The sequence below is a fragment of the Dreissena polymorpha genome, chromosome 2, assembly GCF_020536995.1.
Source record: "Dreissena polymorpha isolate Duluth1 chromosome 2, UMN_Dpol_1.0, whole genome shotgun sequence".
In the NCBI taxonomy this organism is placed as follows: Eukaryota; Metazoa; Mollusca; class Bivalvia; order Myida; family Dreissenidae; genus Dreissena; species Dreissena polymorpha.
Window position 1 is genome coordinate 45939029 of NC_068356.1, and position 19307 is coordinate 45958335.

The window sequence follows — 19307 nt, forward strand, 5'->3', positions numbered from 1 at the left end:
CGAAACACATTTTGCATCAATTTTACCATGTCAATTTCTATACATTACCTCATTTCTAATAATAAATGCTTTATGAATATAGGTTCCTAAGTTTCTAAGTATATTCTCATTTTCTGACTTTATAAGATCTACAAATTTAGCCATGCTAGGTCTAAACCAATATTTTCTGCCAATATATTTTTTCCTAATGTCAGTATACATTACACATTCCATAACAAAATGATATTCATCCTCAATTGTATTGCACCTTGCACATTTTCTATCACTTATTGGGGTACTCAAAGGTCTGGTCCATCGACCAGCCTCAACATGCAATCTATGCGTTGAGACTCGAAAACGAGAAAACGATTGACAAAACTTACTAATAATAAAACATTCGAGATATGGTTGAAATCTAAAAGATGAAATTGTGTTGTAGAATAAAGCTCTACTAGACTGAGTTAATCTGGCGTACCAGTTCTGTATAAATTGGTCATTTAATCTCTGCTTTACAATATATAGAAACATGTCATTATTACCTTCACCTTGAAAAGTCCAGGCATCAACAAAACCAAGCGAACATAATAAGTTCTTCAATAAGGTGCACCAATTTGTTTTACTGGGATACAATTCTAAATCATTCTTTAATAAATTATACACAAGAAGAATATACTTATTTTCTTTCGTTTGAAGAATTCGTAACCAATATTTAATAGCCTTATACATATGAATAGTTTTAAAAGATACTCTGCCTAATTCGCCATATATAAAATCGTTCTGAGTAGTTTTCTTCACACCGAGCAGTTTTTTGCAAAATCTCATATGTAATGTCTCAATTGATAAGTCATTCGCAAAACAACATATTTCACAACAATAATTCAAAATTGGCGATACAAAGGCCATGCGCGAGAGGTAAGTTCATCAGGTTTTTTAAAAGTTATATCATAAACATTAGTTTTTTTAGACAAGGCGCATGGTCGAGTTTATAAATGGTGTATCCTCTTCTATTGCAAAGAAAAACATCACGGAAGAATGGTAGATTTTTCCCAAAAAAAAAGAAAATTCGGTAGGAAAACAGCATAAACTGGATGAACAGTAAACATTTCAACAAAATAAAACTACTTTGAAATATTGCAAGAAATTGTTTGATATTCCAGCATGTAGAGTAATCACTGTGCTTCATTTGCTGAAATTTTGATAGTATTCAAAGAAATATAAACGGAGATAGAGCATGTTTTAATAGGTGCTATTCATGAAGTTGCGGATACTTTGATTCCCGATAAAGGGCACTTCGGATAACAGAGACTTTCAACAAATTGGGCACTCTGAAAACCGAATGTTATCTTCTACCTGAAATGCATTTATGTATATTATGGCTATTCTAACCAAACATTTTGAAGCACGAATCAATTTGCATTGTCAAGCCCGACACATTGGGAATCTATGCATAACGTAATTACATACACCTGTGAAATATAACCAATGGCATTGTTCGTTTTCAAACATCTTATTACTATTAATTTATATAATTAATACTATAAGTGTACATTTTATATAAGATTCAAATGCTTATTTCTGAAGTATTATATTTTAAGTGACGATAGAAAATAATTGTCTGAATAATAAACTTGTTTTTAAGTGGTAAATTGAGATTAAGAGAATTGAAAATACAACGGTTCATGTGGATCAACACGACTGTGTTCAATTGAACTTATAGCAGAATTTTAGATAAGGGGAGCAAGGGTTCTTAAAGCGGCCAATACACCTCATAAAATCCTTTGCCATTGGTGCTTATTAGAATCGCATCATGAAGACGATACTATTGCGTAGCCACAAAATTTAAAAGAGATTGGCAAACTCCCTTTATATTGAGCTTTACACTTCCCTTTCCCTTTTATTATCATATTCCAAAGGGATAAGAACATGTTTCGGTAATTCGTTTTTAATTTACGTCAGTACATACATTTTTATTTATTGCCTGCTTACTATAGCAGTATTGCACTGCGAATTATGCATTTCTGATTCACTAAATAGTGTGTTATGTCTGGTAAAAAGTGTCGAGTTATCTGGAATCGAAGTGTCATTGTCTTTGAGATGATCGGTAAAAGAAGTGTCCATGAAAATTTCGCATCCGACTCTTAAAACATTTGAATTTTCTCAAATACGTTATTCAACTAAAATTTAACATGTTGTAACATTAATAGAAATATTGATCTTTAATTTCGATTAGTTGACACGTTCTTGATTTATTTCCAAGTATTTTTATTTTGTTGAAATACGTACTTATCATCGAATTCATAACGATTATTGATGAAATAGTTGTCTTTTTTTATAATCCTATGTTTCTTTTTTCACGACTTTCTAGCTCCGCAATACGAAGTACTTTATCATTAATCGACCAAACAATGCTAGGTGTCTGAAAACCAAATGAACAGAACATAAATGCAAAAAAGCTGAAGAACTCAACTCTCGCGCGTGGCTTTTGTTGTTATCTGGTATCGAAGTGCCATCTGTTATCAAAGTATCCGCATACCCGGCGTGTGGAATGACTCAGTGAATCATGTTCTAGAAAGTAACCCATTGTAACAATTATAGGGTATTCCCATAAAATCTCCGATCGATCGAGATCAAAGACAAGCTCAACTTATTCGAACCGAGTATCTTAGAATCATTTTATTTAATAATTTTAAGTCTGAATAGTTGAATATTTTCCACTTTTATCTAGTATGCTTCATGTACGGAGTGCGGTACATTTGGTTCTATTCCTTTTGTTCAAACGTGTGCACAGCATTAACTGTATTTTCTTCGGTTGGCATAACACGATTACTTTACGATCATGATTTAATAAGTTGGTAAGACTAAGCTTGTTCATGAAATTGTATGACTACGGCGTGTGTCGATTACCTCCTTAGCAGCTTAATTTTAGAAAGCTGTTCCATCAAATATGTGTTATGTGTGCTATGTTTATTCGGCGTAAGCTGTATTAAGCCAGCTTTTCACCCTGACTTGACCTTTGTAAGGGTCCAATAATACTCAAATAAAATTTCCCGCGGCTAGGTACGAATGAATACACTTCATTTATTCCATTGGCTGATTTGAGTATAACACCAGAACATTGGAAACATATCCGCGTCTTTGTAACACTGTTTTACTGCATGAAACAATTTTATCTCTAATGAAAAGGCTCAATAGATAGAACAGTTTTACAATCAATTTTCGACATAAATACAGTTTGTGCGTTCACCTTTTATTTTCAGAGAATTACCAGCGCAAAAGCGTTTATACTAAAGGCTATGTTGTCATATTTAGTACTTACTTGCATTGCATTTCAACCCGCGAGGTTTCGGGTCAATAAGCGGCTATTTGTGAAAGTCATAGTTTATATACAGTTCATCGTCGGAGTTCGCAGAAGGGGTTGCGATCATTGTGTTACACCGGTCTTACTGACAATAACGTAGTGACTGTAATGCATTGCATTCCAATCCGCAAGGTATCAAGGTCAGTTTGTCAGTTTGCGGTCAGTTGCAGAAATCTTTATATAAACGCCGCCTCGTAAACTTTGTGCACTTGAAGTCTGTTTTGATCAGAAAGATACTAAATAAAGATATTCGGCGATATTATTGTGGTATGTCAATCATCGATTTTTAATATGGTTTCAACATTGGCATGATAAGGACCAATTTGGATAAAATTAATTAGAAATATTTATCCATTTAGACCAGTTTATTAAGCATGAGCACAATAATTCACTATACTATAATTATGCAATTAAATAAGATTCGAGTATTGCCGGCTGACCTATATGCACTTGTTTATTTTCATGTTTCTTGTGTTTTTCTATTCTGTAAATATAGATATCTGAGTAATAATATCACAGTAAAGCATAATAAGCCACGAAATCTGGCGCAACACCCCGTAATTGATTTGCTTATGATGTAGCTAAGAACTGCGCAGAAAAAAGGCATCCGCTACTTTTTATCTCATAGAGATAACTTTTGATCGTTCATAAACATCGACCACAATCAACGCCGTATATCTTTTTTAAAGATATTTCTTGTTTTTAATATATATTAGTTGGATATTGATTTTTGAAATGCAGAGACGTTCATCTACGAAAGTGGAAATAGTTCGTACAACGTAACTTCGATCAACAGCAAAAAAGGAAAGCATGGTTTAGTCAGGTTTGTTTCCTGCTGGTGTAGCTGACGGTTTCCTTTGTGTATCCTTTTGCTGTTGTAGATATGCTGTAGACACAACGTCACGGCTTCTTTGTTGATCTCGTTATAAATATTAGCCTTACACATATTTGGTAATGGCACGAGAAATTGGCCTGTTGCCAACTAAGGTAAGACCGTTCATGTACTGCTCTGTTTTGACATATGATATACCACAACGCAACTATCATGGAACAGATAGGAAAGTACGACCTGACATTTTTAACTCATTTGTAAATGATCGGTCATCTGTCGATATTGCTAAACAAGGTTTTACGTGTAACTGGGCCAGGTGTGTTTAACGATACAATTACCAGGCATGCGATATTTCATTATCATTTGTGAACTTAATGTAAGGATTTTAAACATTTTATGTCAACACCATAGGTGTGTCACGGTAAATTAGGTGATTGATTTAGAGTTTTAACAAATATGTTATGACAGGCAGGATTTGTCTATCTAAAGATGGTTTGAAAAAATGTGGATTGTTTGTTAAAATAGTTTTCAACTTCAGTTGAACGCAAAATTCTATAAATCATTATGATAAATACGAAGTAAACAATTAGCCTGAAACAAGTTATTTTTTTTCCCAATCAACATTATTTAAGAGTTAATATACTATACAACAAATTAATTATTACATTATTGTTGTGTATGGTTGGCTGAGTCAGTTAAAATGAGCATGGATTTCATGTAGCCTTATACAATGTACCAGTAAAATATTGTCAAAAATAAAGGATTGAGTTGACCTTCGATGGGTTATATTTCATTGTAAATAATGACGGAACAGAAAAAGAAGTTTATGTATGACAAAATTATATACAACTCATCGTAAAATACATAAACGCAGTAAGCCAAACATAAAAATGGAAACGAATTACAAGCCGTAGCAAAAGCGAATCAGTTCATTTAAATTCCGTGATTTAACTAGTGTAAGAAATGTGCTGTGATTTATTTTTTATACTGCTTGCAACGAGTTCAAGAGTTATTTCTTGTCGACATGATAATAGCTTGTAAAAGTTTTTTTTAAATACTTACTCCAGGGTTACTAATAAAATGCATCTTCAAAATTTGCGTGATGCAGTGGCTTAATCGGAAGTGTTTTGCATTGTTACTTAAACAGTTTAAAGACAAACACGACCCAATCAATACATATGTTTCCACTGTTGTGATCTGCGGCTATATGTGCAGCGTTAGTTTACTCAACAATTATCGTAAATGAATGCGTCTTCACTCTGTAGTATCGTGTATTATAAAGACACTGTTGTTTGTGCAATGTCACGGTCTCTCTGTCCCATTCGTTATCAATAGTAGCCTAAACTTATTACGTATTAGCGCCGGATTGGCTTGTTTCCAACTGTACCACACATGCCCTTTCATAAAATGATCTGTTTTGACACATGATATACCACAAATAGCTGTCCCATTCGTTATCAATAGTAGCCTAAACTTATTACGTATTAGCGCCGGATTGGCTTGTTTCCAACTGTACCACACATGCCCTTTCATAAAATGATCTGTTTTGACACATGATATACCACAAATAGCTACCAGTAATGTATCGTTTTAAATATTTATTTTTAAATATTCATTAATGGCTTATGAATTTACGGTACATAACCGTTTTCACACAGGAATCGTTTTGATAAAAAACATTAAGCTTTTGTTATCACCAAACAATGTTAGTAGAAACAGGTAGAACAAATAAAAACGAATACTTTTAATTGAATGTAATGCTCGTCATGAGGTAATTCACTATCAGTTTTGATATCTACATACTTGTTTGACACACCAAAAAAGATATAAGTCTGTTTGTGCATAGTAGGCGATTCTGTGTCGGAAAATGTACGTATTTATAGACTGTGTCGTGGTTAAAGCGCCAACATGCGTTTGAAGCAATTTGTGACGTATAACAAAGTGTTGAGCGAACAGTGAACGTAACATTTTCATTGATCCTGCTGCAAAAATATGTATACAACAATTTTTACTCGATGACCTTCATCCGTGTTAACCTTCATCCATGCCATACAACAACTACATATGAGCCGCGCTCTGTCAAAACGGGGTTCAATTCATGTGCATAAAGGCTCGTCTCAGGCTAATTAGGGACGACACTTTTCGCCTAAACTTATTTTTTGCTAAGAAGAGACTTTATATATACGAAAATATTATAAAAGCAGAAATAGTCGACCCAGATTAGCCTTACAGATAGACAGACGGACAGACGGACGGACGGACGGACGGACGGGCGGGCGGGCGGGCGGGCGGGCGGGCGGGCGGGCGGGCGGGCGGGCGGGCGGGCGGGCGGGCGGGCGGGCGGGCGGGCATGCAGGCAGGCAGGCAGGCCGGCCGGCCGACCGACCGACCGACCGACCGACCGACCGACCGACCGACTGACAGCTGCTTCAACGAGTATATCTTTATAGATTGATACTTCGGTGTACACAACTGAAAAGTTACTACTTGTCAATAAACGGTTGTTTGAACAGCTATTGTTTATATTTCATTGTAAATAAAAACTTTATATTGGAGAAATACAATTATGAAGCTATGAAAAAACAGCTTAGGACAGCGGGCAATAACTATAGTGTTTAAAAAACACGTTTGTTCAAAAATGAGCCGAATATAATTGAATCTTACTTTGTAATGTTTCTAATAATTACAGTTATTTACCTGCATACAATAAATCAAAACAAAAATCGTCATATGGTTTTTTGCGGTAATACATACATAGTGTGTTTTATGATTTAATAACAGCTTACTAGACAAGGAAACTGGCACATTGGATATAAAGCAAGATCGATTAATTTTACCAAATATTATTTTGTGTGAGTTGCTGCAAGACCTAAAACAGGCGCATAATCTGAAGTCCAAAGTTCGTATTAATTGAAAAAAAAACAGTGGTTTAATTTGTGTGAAGAAGACAGAACAGACACTCTTGGTTGAGGTGTTGATGGAAAAGGTTAAGGCCGAGTGTGACAGTGCATTTTTGAAGCTCAATGAATAATTTAGTCGAGCGGTATAAAGCATGATTCTCATTACTTGTTGATTTAATGATATACTCCAGTTCTGTGTAATTATCGTGTTCTTTATTTTCGACGATGTAATGATTTTTTAATAAATAAATACAATAATTAGTGCTTATTAATATGAAACCGATGTATGTTATTATAAACAAATTAGTTTCAAACTGTTTTAGTGTAATACAAAACAAACCGGTAAATTATTCGACGTGTTTAACAAGAAAAACAATGGCAAACACACATCGGTTTTGTTCCGCGCATTATTTGGGGATATTTTTGACGGTCGTCTTGTTATAATAGTTTACAGTTTCATATTTTTGAAAACAGTTTACGAGCTATGCCCAAGCTAATCATGTGTGTCAGTTCAACGGGGATATAAGAGTTTGCACATAATGCACCTGTCAGACTCTGCAATTCCACTGTTATTGGAGTCGAAACTGACAACCTATTCAACTGGGGGCTGTTTTCGTTTAGTTTGAACGCCTCATATATAGGGCGTTAAGGCTTATGAGGTTTTGGCAAGTAGAATTCTAAACTCGTTATAGATCCATTACAACTAACATCTAAGGACTGTGCCAGATGTTTACAGTGAGGGGCACAACAGACAGAATTATATTTTTGTTTTGCCCATTCAATCAACGCAGAGAGGGAACTCTTCTGGAAAAAAAATATATTAGAAAATGACTGTATCGGGAAAAGACATCAATAACGGATGGTCAATGTTATGATTGAATACAGCAGAGTTTGGCGATCCACATTCAGTGACTGTGTCTGCTGCTCCACGCGTCGCTCCTTTTAGAAGGGATTCAAGCGCATGCTTACCCGCAAACACAACATAAGGTGGTAATTGATGTCCGACAACGTAAGATAACACATCCAATCAAAGTAACATTTTTCGCGTTAATACAAAATTAAATTTTTATTGGTACTAAATTGACACTCGTAAAAACGATTAATTTGAATATAAGTATGTTTCTGTACGTCGAAAGTCCTAGATCGATATCAGTCAATATACATATATTTATTAACTAAAAAAGCTTGACCCGTTTCAGTTTGTTACTTTAAAATACATATCAAAAATAGAGTTAAATGGGTTCCCATTCAAATCGTAATCATTTGAACTGGTACCCTAAGAGAAGTTAATCGCTGGGTTGAGTTCGGGTACCAGTAGTCAGAGGTAATGTCATTATAGTTGTCAACATTGAACGGATATCTGTAATATAGCAGAAGGTATGTCATTAAACTTAAGATTCAATTCTTAATAACCGTGTTTCACCATGATCATTGGCGTGTTTATGTTGATAGAACATTTCAGTTTATAGGACTACACGTTTTTGTATTTTATATTTATGATAAAATCTCAGAGCTATAGTAGTCTATATATCGTGAAATGCGCAAGTCAATATTTTAAAAGTAGGCTACGAGTGTTTTTATCTAGTGCAGTATGATGAAATCTACGTCAGCCTAATGGCGAAATGTTCACAATAATTCAGTACATACATTTAGCAACAGCAGCTTCTTTCGTAGCAAAGGATTTGTGTTAGAAGTATAGCAACTAATCAAATGATTAATTTATGTTTTACATGTGCGCAGTAAATAAACAAAATGTTTTGATGAACTATACAGCAGAAAATTACGAAAAAAACTAGTTCATTATTGGTTTTCATATGTATTCTCAATTTCGATGTAGAAATAATGTTTACAAGGGGAATAAACGTAGAATAGACATCTAAGACGCTCGATGTTGTTCACATTTCCGATCCTATTTAGTTGGCCGTAGATATACATGTTGGTTATTATCCACCGCCAAAGCCGGATGTACGTAGAATTGGCGTTGTCCGTCCGTCTGTCCGTCCCTCACACATTTGCACATTTCCATAAACAAAATTTAACGATTTTGCTTATGTATACCCTTATTGGATTCTGCTCCTTAAAAAGCTAAGAATAATCTGATTTCGTCTTAATATTTTGACTTAACTTCTGACGGACTCGAGCAATACATAACTGAAATAATGTTTGACCAAACATCGGGAATAAAAGGGGCTTATAGAATGTTCACGCGTTTCGTACCTTTACGTAGTGACCTAGTTGCGACTCCAGCTGACATACCGATATGCCATGTGGCGGCATAGAGAATTGCAAAGTTCTAAACATTTGAATGAGAATATGGTTATACATTTTGTATTTAAAGGGGCCTTTTCACAGATTTTGGCATTTTTTAACTTATTCATTAAATGCTTTATATCGATAAATGTAAACATTGGATCGTAAAAGCTCCAGTAAAAAATCAAAAATAACATTAAAAAAAGGAAAAGAACATTGCCCGGACTAGGTTTCGAACCAGTGACCCCTGGAGTCCTGCCAGAACCCTGAAGTAAACGCTTTATCCTACTGAGCTATTCCGCCGTGTACACATATTGAACGTATTTTATACCTTATATAAGCAATCTTCGTAGTTTCACAAAATTTAACGACAAAAACAGAACTCTCCAAATTATTCAATCGTTTCGCGTTGCAACGCTTTATAATTTTTAGGTTTTAAAATCGTCAAAAGATGCATATAATGGCTATATTAGACCATGGTAAATGTTCAGTATAACTGTTTCCTCACAAATATCATAACTAAAACGAAAATTTGCGAATCTGAAACAACTTTTTTCAATTTTGTCAATTTACCAAAGCGTGAAAAGATCCCTTTAAGAATGTTCACACGGTAACTATCGACGACGAACTGCTCACAACGGACGACAAAGCATGAGCAAAAGGTGGTACCAAGAACTCACAGTGTGACGCCAGGATAACTGAAAAGGATATACAGTACATAAATACAATCGAGAATAAAGTGGATTGCACATTAGGCCTATAATATAATTGATTATGTTATATTACGGAAACAAACCTATAAGAAAAGGTTCAGTTTCACCAAGAAAGCCTTTATGATAAAAGTATGCACACCTTTGTATCTTTGTTTTAAGTTGAACAAGTCAACTGGCGATTGGACAGATGTGTCTCCTCCCACAAGTCAACTGACGATTGGACAGATGTGTCTCCTCCTACAAGTCAACTGACGATTGGACAGATGTATCTCCTCCCGTTTGCCCTGTCGCTGACAACACTCGTAGTCCAGGGCGGACCAACACCCTGCCCAAACAACACCCGTTACGTTGCCATCCCCGGGGCAGTGGGTGGGGAGGTGAGGGGACAATGTGAAGAATGCCCTACATGCGACGGGGGTGGATTCGTGTTGAATAGGACTGTAAGTTTATATTAAACCATTTAAACGTAGTATGCACACATACAACAGGGTTCTGTTATAATTATATCTCTGGGAGCGAGGCTTATTCATTTAATTTTACATGTCTTCATATTTGAATGATGATGGCAGTGTTTTTTTTCACAAATAGGGGAATGGTGGCGGGGCCCGTCCAAAGGGTAAAAACGCGTCGTTTTTTAGGAAAAGGGGGACATAAATTCACTCTTTTATATGTTCTGAAATTTATTATATGAATACACATGTATGAATGTAATATTCACAGCTGAATTTTTCTGTCCTTTTTCTAAAATATATACCAATGATTTTTTCAACATTAGTTTCAGACAGTTAAGCCTTCATGCACAGTCTCAGTTTTCCTAGCCATTTTGAGTCTAATTGGGACTTTCTAATCGATAAAATGGCAAATGTGAACATTTTTTTATCAATAAAACGGACCAAATTGGAATGTTTATATCATCAAATATTGACACAATATAATATATAGATACATCAGGCCTTTTCCTGGCCATTTTGGGAAAAGCATACAATTCATATGAAAAGTACACTGATTTGGGAAATACTAATTTAATGTAACTCTTTATAATAGTTCAAAATCATATAATATTATTAATTTGTTATATACTTTGTTAGTTGTTATGAAATGAATATTTATCATAAGAGAGTTCGTTCTAAAAAAAAAAAAAAAAAAAAAAAAAATAAATAAATTTTCTTTTTCATTCTGGAGGGGATTTTTTTCTACAAAATCGGGGAAAAATATATACTCTTTTTTTGGGGAATGGGGCCAAATATCGGTCCCGAAATTGCCATAAAAAAACACTGGATGGTAATGGTTACAACGCCACTGATGATGATAATGATTGTTATGATGATGATTATGATGATGATGATGATGATGACTATTATGGTGATGATGATTGTTATGTTGTTGTTGTTGATGATGATGATGATGATGATGACGATGATTGTTATAATTATGATGATAACGATGATCATGAAGATGATGATGATGATGATGATAATGATAATGATGATGATGATTATTATTAAAATGGTGGTGGTGAAGACGACGAATTATAAATGTTTTAACTTGAAATTCCTTGTCATAAAAAATAAAACTGTGGTAATGAAAAATTCGTCAACTTCTACACGATGTTCGGTTCGAACCAGTTCATTCTGTCTGTTAACTCGGTCGGTCAGGGGAATCCCCATTACTTGTTGCCAACGGTTATTATATAGAACATGATTTATTTAAGTTGAATAATTGTTATCGGCGGAGCGTACCTGTTGACAGCCGATGAACTTATTTTGATACATATCTTAAATCCTCGGTACCGGTAGATCAGCAAGTGAAAATTATTGATACTTGAATACAAGTTTAATATGCTTAGATACACACCATGTAGACCAATATGTGGCTCCTAAATAAAATCACCAGTTGAAAAAGCGTTATGTCATTCAATAAACATGATCATCGTACAAATATTCCAGTGATAACTATGTATTAAAGTGTGATGTTCATACCCTTTTCAAGAAAATGTGTGTTAATACGTAATGTAAATCAGTTCCTAACTATAACACCATTTATAAAAATGTTTTACGTCTGGTCGTGGGCTTTGTATATCAGCCAATTGAGCGATTTATAATTGAACGTTACACCAGTCGTGGACTCAAATTTATAAACTTTTTATTCCACAAAGTTTCTGCAACTTTAAGGGACTAAAATAGCTTCGTTGTGACATAAAAGTTTAAAGGCGTATCATTTAAACCCGGACGATTTTGTCGTAAAGTAGACTGTCCTTATTTCGAGACGACTACATATCGGCGATGAATGGTTGTAAACGTTAAATTTTATATCAAGGACTGTCGATAATGTCGGTCGTAGTGAACAATGTACTACAAAAAAAAATTCGATAACGCCGACGCGGTGAATTTGACCTCGTGATCGTTCGAGCAGGGTGGATTCTGTTTCATGTCCATTAAAATATTAACTACAGTAAAAAAAATTGAAAGTTTAACACATTAATGTAAGCCTAAGATATTAAATGAACAGTTGCCCAACCGTTAATTTGATAATTGTTACTATGTCGCGGTTATTATGGCGATTTGATGTCCGCCTCAGTAGTGGTTCTACCCAAGAAACGGACTCGCGATTGTTTTGAAAGCTTATAGCTTTCCAAGAAATAAATCTTAAGGAAATAGGTTTATCAAGAAATATTTTCTACAACTGAATGTTATTGGTCTTAACTATATTTGTACAAATATCTAAATTTTCAGCTCTCGAGGCAATACAACGCGCGGTACGGATTCCAGTCTTGTCATCCCTGTGACCCTTGTCCGCCACGGTACTTCCGAGAGGCACACTCATTTCCGGTTTGCAACAGGTGCTCCAAAACCTGTTCAGCGGTGAACCGGTACGAGTCTCAGCCGTGCGGCGGCTCCTCGCCTGGTCACTGTGGGGAATGCCTGCCCGGGTATGTCAGTTACCACTATGTGACATGGACTATTTTAATGTTTAGTCGGCCATAGTTTAAAACTTTTCATGTTTATGAAGGCTATGCAGTATTGCATGCATGGCGATGTTTAAATCCGTTTACTTGTTGAACCCGTAAAACGATCCCTTTAGGAACAAGTTTAAAAAAAAATTTGACAAATAATCCCTTATAAAAGTGAGATCAAGAATGTCTCTATGCAAAAAAGAAATATTATACAGTGTCCGCTTTCTATCTGCACGCGTATAGTTTTTGGCAAGAACAGCACATCGTATATAAAAATCAAATGTGATAAATGGGCTGTGATTATGTAGTTTATATCTTATATCAACTGTTTAACGTGGCTGTAATTGGGTTGTATTCCTCAATTCTTTACAGATTCAAAGCAATATCGAGTTCTGCGGAAGGAATGTGCGTCTTAAGATCGAAACCGGAAGTTACAGAAATCCAGTCCTTATCACCGACAGCAAATATACCGGAATTCTCTACTTTTTCCAAGAACGTGCAGATTAATGTGAGCGCGCATGCCAGTGTACAAGTCGGTTCTATTTATTTAATGGTTGGAGTTGCCGTCTTCCTGGTGGTTATTGGAGTCATCACGTACTTCAAGTGTCGACATCACGCGTCAAGATGCAAGCGTTCACATGCAGGTATAGTAATATGTATTGTTACTGCGCTTAGAAAAAGACAGTTACGTTATATGTGTATGCATTATGGAACTCATCTGAATATTGTATTTAAGGAACACTTTTTGTTCATTGTTGATTTTCGGTCAGTAAACAACACTTTGAAGTTATGATATTAACAATTAAACGACGGATATGCTATTTTGAGTTGGTTGAACAAAGATAATATGAAACTAATAGGTTCTTACATGATGCGTGAACTATATTTTTATCCCCGCCGAAATTAAATTTCGGAAGGGGATATAGTAATAGTCTCCATCCGTCTGTCCGTCCGTCCTTCCGTCCGAAATTTTGTCCAGAGCATAACTCCAAAAATATATTCAATGGATTTACTTTAAACGTATAAACAGATGGCAACTAGGAGAAATGCAGTGGCCAAAAACCATAACACTATCTACCTAAGTTTTTGAATTATCACACTTTTTATTATTTCAAAGTAAATTTTTGTCCGGAGCATAACTCTAAATCTACTGAAGGGATTAACTCGAAACTTGAAATTTAAACAGATGACAAGTAGGAAAAGTGCAGTGACTAAGAACCGTAACTCTATCTACATTATTTTTGAATTATCTCCCTTTATTTAATTTCAAGTTTTTTTTTGTCCGGAGCATAACTCTAAATCTACTGAAGGGATTTACTTGAAACTTGAAATATAAACAGATCGAAAGTATGAGAAGTGCAGTGACTAAAAACCATTACTATTTCTACCTTAGTTTTTGAATTATCTCCCTTTATTTAAATTCAAAGTAAATTTTTGTCCGGAGCATTACTCTAAATCTATTCAATGGATTTACTTACAACTTAGAATATAAACAGATGGCAACTAGGAGAAGTGCAGTGACCAAGAACAATAACTCTATCTAACTTAGTTTTTGAATGATTATCACCGCCGAAAAAATGTCGGAAGGGAAATAGAAATAGTCTCCGTCCGTCTGTCTGTGCGTCCGTCCGTTTATAGTTTTCTTTTTAATTACCTCCCTTTCTTTCATTTCTATATATTTTATTCTCTACAGCATAACTCCAACACCATATAACTTATTGATCCCTGAAATATGAAAAGATGACACAGGTGCCATGTTTTACAAATATTATTCTACTCTCTAAAACAAATGTTGTCATAAAAGCAAACACATTTCGGCAGGGATTTGGCACTACTTTGACAAGCTCTTGTGTAATTAAAAATGATGTCTTCGGATGTTTATGTTTCGCCTGAAATTTCACATTCAGGAAATATTTTCTTGTTATTGTATTTATATTTACAACAACAGGAGGTAAAATCATATCTCGCTAAAGCAGTCTATGCAGTAGAACTTGGTGTTTGATTTCTTTTCTGTTAAGTGCTAAAACAATATACAATACTGATTTTAATTATACTGATATCCTCTGTTAGACAATTGCCAACAACAGTTCAGTTTTATATTTAACAAGGGACTGAAGTTATCGCAGGTGAGAGTGCAGTTAAATTGATCATCAACAGCGATGAAACATTCGATGGCGGTGTGGAAATAGATGGGAAAAAGGATGACAAAGTCCGTGGAGAGATGATAGAAGTGATAACTATTTGCGCAGACGAAGGTATGTAATGCGATCATAACGTTGAAGTTTAATACTGATTATAACACAATATTAACCTTTAAAATTTTGCTTTCTTTGTGCCCCATTCAGCATTCGACGTTATAACATTGAATGGACCATTTTACACAATGTAGTATTTAAAGCTGAAGCCCCAAAAATTATTATACATTTAATTTACGACAGCCTGCTTTACGTTATTCTGTCTTAAAATATCTCTCCAAACTAACGAAACGTCTTCTTTCATGTGACTGTAATTTGGAGTTAATTCAAAAAAGCTAATATGGAACTTATATAGAGTTGCATGATGTTTCAAATATTTTTGTAATAAAAATGACGTCGAAAGATATGTATGCTTCGCTTAAAATTTCATATTCGCGATTTTGTTTCGCGTTGTTAACATGTACATGTTGTTAAATAACGATCAAGATGTTCTTTGCTTGTCTTGACTTTGTCAATATTGCTAGCTGGTTAGTTTGTTTTGTGGAAAGAGCTAAAATAAAAATATAAAGTGTAGATTTTTATTGCACTGATATCCTCTTTTAGAATATTGCCAACGACATTTCCATTTTACTTTTAATTAGGAACTGACGCAATTGAAGGTGAGAGTACAGTTAAATTAATTGACAGTCATGAAACACTGGGTGGCAGCGTGGAAATAGATGGGAAAAGGGATGAAGAGGTCCGTGGGGAGATGATAGAAGTGATTTCAATTGGAGAGGATGAAGGTATGTAAGGTATTCATAATGTTGAACTGGAATATTCATCATAACAATATACTTGCCTTTTAATATTTTGCTTTACAGTTAGCCCCATTCTGTAATCGACCTTATAATGGGGAATGGGTCAGTTTACACAGTCATTGTTTAAAGGGACCTTTTAACAGATTTTGGCATGTATTTAGGTTTGTCATTAAATGCTTTATATTGATAAATATAAACATCTAAAAAGCTCTATTTAAAAAACAATAATACAATTTAACAAAAAAAGAAAAAAGTTATCCTCAACTGGACTCGAACCACTGACACCTGGAGTAAAAGTCTACCGCTTAGACCATTCGGCAATCCGTGCTTTATACAATGATTGGTGTGTTTTATGCTTTATATAAGCAGTCCCCGTAGTTTCACAAACTATAACGACAACAACAGTACTCTCCAAATTATTCATTCGCTTCGCGTTTCAACACTTTATAATTTTCAGGTTTTTGAAGCAAAAGATGCATATATAAATGGATATTTGAGAGCATAGTTAATGTTCAGTTTTACTGTTTCCTCACAAATATCATAACAACAATGCAAATTTGCGAATCTTAAACATTTTTTAAATTTTTTGTCAATTTACCAAAACGTGAAAAGGCCCCTTTAAAACTAGAAAATTACTACACATTTAATTGTTTGTGTTCTTTAAAACAGGCTTAAACCCTGACCAGTGTACACCGACGATTAACATTCCCAATAGGAAATTCGAAAAGGACCAATTCATGACAAACTGCTTTATGTGTCTGTCTAAAAACTTATCTCCCAACCAACGGAACGTCTTCTTTCACTACCTCGGACTCGAAGAAAGCGATTATTTGCCTGAGGAAGAGCTTTGGATGAGAAACCCGGCTGAAACATCACATGCCGACTTTGTGTACAACGTGCTAAAGGTTTGGTTTCAGCGTCATTATGACAACGCCAATCTGCCGACACTTTGCGAAGCTCTCAACAAAGCTCACTGTGGCTATATCGTAAATAAACTCGCTCAGATTGTGACACAGCTTGGACAACTTACAGAACCAAAGCAGGTTTCTTGACCATGGCCAGTATGTTCTTTCCATAAATTATTGCGATTGTCACCCCATTAAATAAGTATATTTTTTTAGAAGATCTGAAATATGAACATTTTAATACTATCGCGCACACTGTGTAATGTGATTAAAGAGAATTGAACATGATCGTTAACAAGTGCATTGGTGTATACTAAATTCTGAAATATTTTATTTAATGAAATGGAATATTTAGCTTCTGTTAGAAAATGGTTGATATTGTTTGTTAAAGTGTGAATACAAATGTGCAATGTGTAATGTTGCATTGTATCATGAAATTAAATTTATTAAGTTAAGTAGCTAAGCACCAAAGAACTGATAATTTTCATGCGGGGATTCGATTTAATGTCCTTTTTCGTGTACTTTGTTTTGTAAACACCTTGGGTATACGTCAACAATGGCGGGTTTTCTGTATTGTTTTTGGAGGATCACCTGAGCACACTGTTTAAATTTTGAACTATTCTAGTCTGTCACTGTTTGTCATCGTCGTCTTAGCAACAATTTACTTACAATATCTTCACAGCTGTAACTGAGTAAATGAAGATTAACCACGTTTACATGGTATTAATACATTTTGCATGTTATCACTTCGTGTTTAATTTGTTTTTTCATGTCCCCTATGGTGAATTGTCTTCCTGCTTTTGTTTAGTTATTTTTAAATATGTTTATAAAACAATAACACTATTGTTTTTAGTAAGAAACGTTCGATTTTTAATAGCATGCGTGTGTTTATTTTGAAGTTTATGGGGTCCTTAAGGCTGCATTATGTGTTGAGACAAACTGTGATACCTGATACCCGCCCTGATACTTAATTTCCATACTAGACTCACAAAAGTAGGGACACATATTGATATATATCTGCAATCTATAGCTAGTTTGTTGTTACGGAAAAAAATACAATTTTGGAGTGGTATTGTGTTGTGGGGGTGGGGGTAGGGAAGCTGGATTTCCAAGAAAAACACACATGTTCGGTATGGTGACCGCCAATAAAACTCATCGTCTTCCGGGGGTATCGAACCCGGGTCGCCTGGCGAGAAGCACGTGTACCATCCACTTCGCTAATCGGAGAGCCGTTTTTAGTACTTTACTTATTTTTGAACAATAACGGACTATAATGTGCAACGTATAACGCATGTATTAATCAAATAATGTGTTAACCTTTTTGGTCATGAGTAGTGGTCTATTTTTTCTGCAAAATCACTTTGTATGATGTACTTAAATACTTCTCTGCTATGAAGTGATTATAGTACCATTTAGTGAATGTATTTGTATCTTGTTATAAAATCCAAAAGTTTTGTACAATTTAACTTTTTCCATTTTCGTGTTGCAATACTTGCGTAAACTTAGTATAGTGCAATTCTTTGGCAACAACAAAATTGGCATGTGTTCTAAGGATTTTTGCCACTGCATCGCGTGAAAAAAAACGCCTTTGCTTTTAAACCGTTAACTAATCTTAAATATCCAAAGCACTTGTCCAGAAAAACTTCATTATGTTTTATGCGGGGCAAAGTTGCAGATTCCAACATTCCTTTTGTTTTGTTGCTTTACAAATATTAGGCAAATCCAATAAACAAATACTCACATTGTTGTCGTCTGATTGTTTTGATATCTTAATACTGTTTCAAGTATACACGCTTGTACAATACGCATAATATTTATTGATGCTCATATAGTTTTGTATTTTCGTTACCCTATTTGTTATGTTTTGTTTTATATGAAGAAGTAAATATTGCAATAAAAATACACAATCTAAAATATGTTAGTTTGCCATTTGTTAACTATAATGCAAATGAAACATATAAAATAGACAACAAAACGTGTATTTAATACAGAACTTTTTCAGGATATTGAAATAAATATATACGGAGACTTACCATTTCAATGTTAGTGACAAAACACCATGGCTATATTTTGGCGAACTGTCTTGGGATTGTGCGACAGGTACGAACAATAAAGATAACAAGAGCTGTCAGAGGACAGCGCGCTGGACTATTCGAGTGTTTGGCAGTATAACGTAAGCCATCATGGGGTAATTGTTCAAATTATTAAATAAGGTCAAGGTAATAGTTCAGGTATATTTTCCACAATCTATTGAACATTTGTAAAGACATAACAAAAGTAATAAGATTTTTTTCAAGTTTGATAGCAATGGCTTAGGTGGGAAGTTTGGACGGTCCTTCAAAAATAAAGTCAAAAAATATTTGTTTGTTTTTTTACCATGTTTCAAAGAAAAAAAACTCTTTTTGGGTTGGGGGGGGGGGCG

General features: G+C 34.7%; 1 protein-coding gene across 1 annotated transcript; it reads left to right on the top strand.

Annotated features, from left to right (window-relative positions):
• The first annotated feature begins 8325 nt into the window (after positions 1 to 8325).
• Positions 8326 to 19091, top strand: LOC127866903 (uncharacterized). The gene is made up of 7 exons (XM_052407755.1): positions 8326 to 8446; positions 10192 to 10472; positions 12765 to 12961; positions 13358 to 13629; positions 15094 to 15240; positions 15822 to 15965; positions 16650 to 19091. Exons 2-7 carry the CDS (start codon positions 10296 to 10298, stop codon positions 17030 to 17032), a joined length of 1320 nt encoding a protein of 439 aa, XP_052263715.1. The 5' UTR covers positions 8326 to 8446; positions 10192 to 10295; the 3' UTR covers positions 17033 to 19091.
• The last annotated feature ends 216 nt before the right edge of the window (positions 19092 to 19307 follow it).